General features: G+C 54.5%; 1 protein-coding gene across 1 annotated transcript in view; it reads right to left on the reverse strand.

Annotated features, from left to right (window-relative positions):
• Positions 1–7500, reverse strand: part of FKBP15 (FKBP prolyl isomerase family member 15) — a 32830-nt gene that overhangs the window by 12462 nt on the left and 12868 nt on the right. The window contains exons 10-23 of the mRNA XM_075324943.1: positions 7137–7267; positions 6975–7023; positions 4876–4995; positions 4316–4412; positions 4120–4220; positions 3813–3918; positions 3465–3574; positions 3209–3322; positions 3019–3113; positions 2813–2915; positions 1568–1600; positions 1172–1343; positions 914–1050; positions 623–823 (exon numbers count right to left, since the gene is read on the reverse strand). Of these exons, the coding sequence (XP_075181058.1) occupies positions 623–823; positions 914–1050; positions 1172–1343; positions 1568–1600; positions 2813–2915; positions 3019–3113; positions 3209–3322; positions 3465–3574; positions 3813–3918; positions 4120–4220; positions 4316–4412; positions 4876–4995; positions 6975–7023; positions 7137–7267 (1569 nt within the window). The remainder of the gene's footprint in view (positions 1–622; positions 824–913; positions 1051–1171; positions 1344–1567; positions 1601–2812; positions 2916–3018; positions 3114–3208; positions 3323–3464; positions 3575–3812; positions 3919–4119; positions 4221–4315; positions 4413–4875; positions 4996–6974; positions 7024–7136; positions 7268–7500) is intronic.

Raw genomic sequence — 7500 nt, forward strand, 5'->3', positions numbered from 1 at the left:
TCTAGACCCCCCACAGATCTTTATGTAGACCCCCTTACATCACCATCACCAGCATTCCTTACATTAACTTTTAACCCTAGACTACCAGGGATCTTTACTGCCCTTGATTACCAGAGATGCTTAGATTAACATGTTTAAAGCTGTAGACCCCCAAGGGATCCTAATATTAACCCCTTTGTTGCTCTAGGCCACAAGGGATCCTTATATTAAGCCCTTTACTGCCCTACACCGGCCAAAAGGGTTTATTTCATTAACCCCTTCACTGTCTTAGACCACAGGGAATACTGATAACATGTCTCTTACCCTAAACCTACAGCAGGATTACTAACAATAACCCTTTAACCGCTTTAGATGACTGAGGATGCGGACACTCCTGGCTATACTACCCCAGCCCACCAGGGATACAGGCACTAACCTCCACTCCACCAGGATTCTATTTAATGCCATTTTCCTGCATGCAATGTGGCCCTGAGTATCCGGCCGCCTTATAGCTAATTATTCGGGAGCTCTACGGTAATATTTATGTGATGCTGCTCTGTATGTCCTGGTGAGGAGGGGGCAGCACGGCACACGGGATGGTAACTTTCCCGCTCACCACCATTAGTGTTCAGCTTATAGACACTAATATTGATCTGAGGCCACAGGCCGCGCGTCGGCCGCTCTGCCCCCTACTGACCTGTTCGGCCGTCACCTGCTCGCGGCTTTTCTTCAGCTGTCGCCTGAGGTTCTCGGTCTCCTCCTGGAAGCTTCTCCGCAGCTCGTCCTGCTCCTCCTCCGCCCGCTGCCGCTCCTGCTGAGACTTCTTCTTTCTCTCAGCCAGGCTCTGCGTCACATACAGGAAAACATATCCTGTTTACAGGAGGACTCCAGTAGTCCAAAAGTCCCCCATGCTTTACACTGCAGCATAGCTCACCTTCTCCAGATTCTCCTTCTCGATCTTCAGGTCTGAGATTTCTTCTTCCAGGGCGGTCAGTCTCAGCTCCAGGGTGCGGCGGCCGTCCTTATCGATTTTGGCGCGGTTCTTGGTATGCTCCGACGTCTCCTTCAGCTCTGGGTGGAGATGGAGGAGTCGTTACGCCGCTGTTTTGTGGTGACCTGAGGGTCCAGAGTGGAACGTGCACTCACCTATAAGCCAAGCGTCCACTCACCTATAAGCCGAGCGTGCACTCACCTATGAGTTGAGCCTGCAGCGAGCCGAGCTCCACCCGACACTTCTCGGCTTCTTGCAAGGAGGCAGCAAGTTGTGTCCGAAGATCCATCTCCTTCTTCTGATACGCGGTGACCTCCAGCTGAAGACGGGACAACTGGCCGGTGGCCGCCGCCAATTCTTCTGCTACTTTGGCCTGTAAGACGGAGCGGATCATGAGCGACGCTGTCAAGGCATGCTGGGAGTTGTAGTCTTCAGACAGCTGCAGATCATCAACTAAGCACAATTTATCACTAGTATCATGTTACATAAGAAACGTCAGTAATGAAAAGACGGAAAAAAGAAAGAAGGAAGAAGAAGTCCCCGCAGACCTCACCTGGTACCTGCCCAGAAGGAAGAAGAAGTCCCCGCAGACCTCACCTGGTACCTGCCCAGATCCATATGCAAAGCATGCTGGGAAAGAGAAAGCAGCGACAGTGTGAACAAGCCGAGACTAACAGAGCACAACAGGCGGCCGACACATCCAAGAGTATTATAGTAGTTATATTCTTGTACATAGGGGCAGTATTATAGTAGTTATATTCTTGTACATAGGGGGCAGTATTATAGTAATTATATTCTTGTACATAGGGGCAGTATTATAGTAGTTATATTCTTGTACATAGGAGCAGTATTATAGTAGTTATATTCTTGTACATAGGGGCAGTATTAAAGTAGTTATATTCTTGTGTATAGGTGGCAGTATTATAGTAGTTATATTCTTGTACATAGGAGCAGTATTATAGTAGTTATATTCTTGTACATAGGGGCAGTATTATAGTAGTTATATTCTTGTGTATAGGTGGCAGTATTATAGTAGTTATATTCTTGTACATAGGAGCAGTATTATAGTAGTTATATTCTTGTACATAGGAGGTAGTTATTATAGTAGTTATATTCTTGTACATAGGAGCAGTATTATAGTAGTTATATTCTTGTACATAGGGGGCAGTATTATAGTAGTTATACTCTTGTACATAGGAGCAGTATTATAGTAGTTATATTCTTGTATATAGGGGCAGTATTATAGTAGTTATATTCTTATACATAGGGGCAGTATTATAGTAGTTATATTCCTGTACATAGGGGCAGTATTATAGTAGTTTATATTCTTGTACATAGGAGCAGTATTATAGTAGTTAATAGTTCTTGTACATAGGAGCAGTATTATAGTAGTTATATTCTTATACATAGGGGCAGTATTATAGTAGTTATATTCTTGTACATAGGAGCAGTATTATAGTAGTTATATTCTTGTATATTCTTGTATATAGGGGGCAGTATTATAGTAGTTATATTCTTGTGTATAGGTGGCAGTATTATAGTAGTTATATTCTTGTATATAGGGCAGTATTATAGTAGTTATATTCTTGTATATAGGGGCAGTATTATAGTAGTTATATTCTTGTATATAGGAGCAGTATTATAGTAGTTATATTCTTGTCCATAGGGGCAGTATTATAGTAGTTATATTCTTGTACATACGGGCAGTATTATAGTAGTTGTATTCTTGTACATCGGAGCAGTATTATAGTAGTTATATTCTTGTGTATAGGTGGCAGTATTATAGTAGTTATATTCTTGTGTATGGGTGGCAGTATTATACACTGAGTGGCCTGGTAATACCTTTTCTTGCATGGCGTGGAGCATCTTGGCTTGTGTGCTCTCAGTTGAATTCTTCAGAGAGTCGTTCCTCTGCTCCATTAGCATATTACTCTGCTCTACGTATCTGATAGAGAGGATAAAGGCCACCATGGCATAAAAAAAACCGCCCCTGGTTATCGGCCGCACACCCCGCAATCCTCCTTATTGACCCTATATGCGTCTTGTACCTCTGGTTGCGATTTATCAGTTCCCCGATCTTCACGTTCTGCTCCTCTATTCGGCTGCTCTTATCCAGAACTTCTTGTTTTAGACGTTCATTTTCCTGATAGGGGGAGGAAAAAAAAAAAACCTCCATTAAATCCCAACTACAACCCCAATGCTCTGATTCCCCGGATTCAGCCCCCGCGCGGCTCTCACCTGGATGATACGCTGGATATTGTTCATGATCATGGCGCTTTCCATGGTGATGGACGATATTCCGGGGAGTAGATGGGAGGCTCCGGATGAACTTTCCTTCTGCAGATTGTCCACCTGCACCGACAGACACACAAGTGAGGAGAGACGGAAGGGGGGGACGCACAGGGCATCTACTTACCGCAGAGGATCAGGGGGGGCGCAGAGGATCGGGGGGGGGGGCGCAGAGGATCAGGGGGTGCAGAAGGCGTCTCCTTACCTTAGAGGCCAGGGTGTCTATTTTATCCATGACTTTGCCGATGCCCATCCGGATTTCGGTGCTTTGCTGTCGCGCCTCCGTCATCAGGAAAGAAGTGACGTCACCCGAGGCTGAAAGTCCACAATGAAAAGGGCTCTGTATATTAACCCCTTCCACCAATTTCCAGGACGACCCATCAACACCCCGCTATCAATTCTCAGAAAGTTGATGGATACAGGCAATCTTGCCATTTAACCATCACTGTCTGTGATTGACAGCAGCGTTAAATTTTGCAAAATCTCTGCTTGTCAATCAAGGACGATGCAATTTTGCAGAAGTGTGGGGGGGGTTACAGATCACCCCTTGTACCTTGGTAAGTCGCCGGCTGCTGCACTGGAGCTGGGTAGACATGGCTGACCGGCTGCAGCTGGGTTGTAGGGTTCTGCTGATACGTATACTGCAATCCAGTGTATGGCTGAAAGATAATATGATTAAGTAATACAGCTGCCCACGTTATACCGCAGCCATGACAGATATTTGTGGGTAATCCATGATCAATATGACCGGCAGAAAGTGATAAAATTTCATCTTCACAAATTTTAACACTTGCAATTCCCAAACTCCACCACTAGATGGCTCTACAGTCACATCTACCAAATACTAAAGTTGTGTGGACCTGGAAGCCGGGAGCCGGTGCAGCCTGGGAGGGAAGGTGCCCGACGGGCAGGAGGGCGGCAGACGAGGCGGCGAGACCCGGCACTGGCTGCTGTTGAGGGACTGTAAACGAAAGGAATAAGAGGAGATCACCCCCAGTCTGATGGCCGCCAATTAAAGGGGTGGTGTACCCCAGGCAAGGGCGGATCACACATTACCTGGAGCGGCTATATGAGGAGGGTGGCCGATTTGCGCGGTGGGACGGACGGGGTGCAGCGCTGCCGGATGCGGGGAGACTCTCTGTGCATTCGGATCCTAGAAAAGAATTAATAATATATATATTATTTAATAAATTAACCCTTTACACTGGCGCAAATTAATGCAGATTTCACGCGGTACGGCGCTATTTTTTTCCCGTTTTATACAAAAATTAATCTTTTTTTACATTCAGTTATGGAAAGCAAATATCAGGAAAATGCCGAGGAACGGAATCCAAGGGATAAAGTGATGCAAAGATGATCTGCGCACAGCGGAGGGGCTCGCTGCAATGTGTAAGGGCAGGAAATCCCAGCACATATCGTCCCGGATGGAACGGCAGAAAATACTTCACAGTATTGGGATTAGAAATGAAAAAGCTGCCATTCACTGAAAGCAAGCAGAGGGCTTGGAAGTGTTGGGGAACGGAGTCAAAATGCATAGGAAAGGAGCCGTATATACTGATTACTTCTGCACGAGTCTCATGGCGCAGGCGGGAATCGATGACTGAAATGCACGTTACCTCTATCTCCGAGTCACTGGAGTCCGGCTGTGGGGTGGAACTGCCCGAAAGGAAGGGCAACATGGGCTGACCCATTTTTGCCATACGGGAGATCAGCTTCGCCTTCGCCATATCAGGATTCTGCCAAAATAGTGAAAAAAGCCAATAATGATCAATAAACTAACATGACTGCCACGGCCCCCCCTTTAACAGCCCCCCGGGGCCCCCTTTAACTGCCACGGGCCCCCTTTAACGGCCACAGCCCCCGGGGCCACTTTAACTGCCACAGCCCCCTTTACTGCCAGCCTACCCAGCCCCGGACTATTTACTCTCAGCCACCCCCCCCCCCCGGGCCCCTTACTCTCAGCCTCCCCCCCCCCCCGGGCCCCTTACTCTCAGCCTCCCCCCCCCCCGGGCCCCTTACTCTCAGCCTCCCCCCCCCACCGGGCCCCTTACTCTCAGCCTCCCTCCCCCCCCCCCCCGGGCCCCTTACTCTCAGCCTCCCTCCCCCCCCCCCCCCCGGGCCCCTTACTCTCAGCCTCCCCCCCCCCGGGCCCCTTACTCTCAGCCTCCCCCCCCCCCCGGGCCCCTTACTCTCAGCCTCCCCCCCCCCCCCCGGGCCCCTTACTCTCAGCCTCCCCCCCCACCGGGCCCCTTACTCTCAGCCTCCCCCCCCCCCCGGGCCCCTTACTCTCAGCCTCCCTCCCCCCCCCCCCCGGGCCCCTTACTCTCAGCCTCCCTCCCCCCCCCCCCCCGGGCCCCTTACTCTCAGCCTCCCTCCCCCCCCCCCCCCCGGGCCCCTTACTCTCAGCCTCCCTCCCCCCCCCCCCCCGGGCCCCTTACTCTCAGCCTCCCTCCCCCCCCCCCCCCGGGCCCCTTACTCTCAGCCTCCCTCCCCCCCCCCCCCCCCGGGCCCCTTACTCTCAGCCTCCCCCCCCCCCGGGCCCCTTACTCTCAGCCTCCCCCCCCCGGGCCCCTTACTCTCAGCCTCCCCCCCCCCCGGGCCCCTTACTCTCAGCCTCCCCCCCCCCCCGGGCCCCTTACTCTCAGCCTCCCCCCCCCCCGGGCCCCTTACTCTCAGCCTCCCCCCCCCCCCGGGCCCCTTACTCTCAGCCTCCCCCCCCGGGCCCCTTACTCTCAGCCTCCCCCCCCCCCCCCCGGGCCCCTTACTCTCAGCCTCCCCCCCCCCCCCGGGCCCCTTACTCTCAGCCTCCCCCCCCCCCCCCGGGCCCCTTACTCTCAGCCTCCCCCCCCCCCCCCCCGGGCCCCTTACTCTCAGCCTCCCCCCCCCCCCCCCCGGGCCCCTTACTCTCAGCCTCCCCCCCCCCCCCCCCCGGGCCCCTTACTCTCAGCCTCCCCCCCCCCCCCCCGGGCCCCTTACTCTCAGCCTCCCCCCCCCCCCCCCCGGGCCCCTTACTCTCAGCCTCCCCCCCCCCCCCGGGCCCCTTACTCTCAGCCTCCCCCCCCCCCCCAGGCCCCTTACTCTCAGCCTCCCCCCCCCCCCCCGGGCCCCTTACTCTCAGCCTCCCCCCCCCCCCCCCCGGGCCCCTTACTCTCAGCCTCCCCCCCCCCCCCCCGGGCCCCTTACTCTCAGCCTCCCCCCCCCCCCCCCCCGGGCCCCTTACTCTCAGCCTCCCCCCCCCCCCCCCCGGGCCCCTTACTCTCAGCCTCCCCCCCCCCCCCCCCCCGGGCCCCTTACTCTCAGCCTCCCCCATCCCCCCCCCCCCCCGGGCCCCTTACTCTCAGCCTCCCCCCCCCCCCCCCCGGGCCCCTTACTCTCAGCCTCCCCCATCCCCCCCCCCCCCCGGGCCCCTTACTCTCAGCCTCCCCCCCCCCCGGGCCCCTTACTCTCAGCCTCCCCCCCCCCGGGCCCCTTACTCTCAGCCTCCCCCCCCCCCCGGGCCCCTTACTCTCAGCCTCCCCCCCCCCGGGCCCCTTACTCTCAGCCTCCCTCCCCCCCCCCCCCCCCCGGGCCCCTTACTCTCAGCCTCCCTCCCCCCCCCCCCCCCCCCGGGCCCCTTACTCTCAGCCTCCCCCCCCCCCCCCGGGCCCCTTACTCTCAGCCTCCCCCCCCGGGCCCCTTACTCTCAGCAGCCTCCCCCCCCCCCTGCGTCACTTACTGCTAGCTGCTCGCTGATGGAGTTGGACTTGGCACGAACATCTGGATCCCTAGAGAGAATGATGAGTAAATGGCACGTGGGGGGGGGTGAGAAGCTGGGCGACACATTGTAACGGAACAACAACAGTGCAATGTTGGCGGCACCGCAGGTATAGGCACGTACCCAGGTTTTGGTGGCACCGATGTTGGCGGCTGCGGTAGACTCTCGGCAGGAGGAATACTGTCTGTGATGGACACGGGGGAGTCCCGGGAGCCGACGCTCTGCCGGTCACATCCCTGCTCCTTCTGCTTCATCTGAGAAAAGGAAAATACATTGCACATTAACCCTGCAACGCTGTGGCCAGGATTTTTTTTTTTAGCCTTTTCGGCTCCTGAGCTCCGTACACTTTTGTTTGACATGCCCTTTTCATGGCGGATATCAGGAAGGGGTTAATTGACAATATTTCATCGGCTGCAAATAGCGGCCATCCCTCCGACCTCTAATACTTTCTGGATGGCTGTGCACACAATGGTTGACAAAAAAAATT

This window comes from Anomaloglossus baeobatrachus, chromosome 9 (assembly GCF_048569485.1).
Source record: "Anomaloglossus baeobatrachus isolate aAnoBae1 chromosome 9, aAnoBae1.hap1, whole genome shotgun sequence".
NCBI lineage: Eukaryota > Metazoa > Chordata > Amphibia > Anura > Aromobatidae > Anomaloglossus > Anomaloglossus baeobatrachus.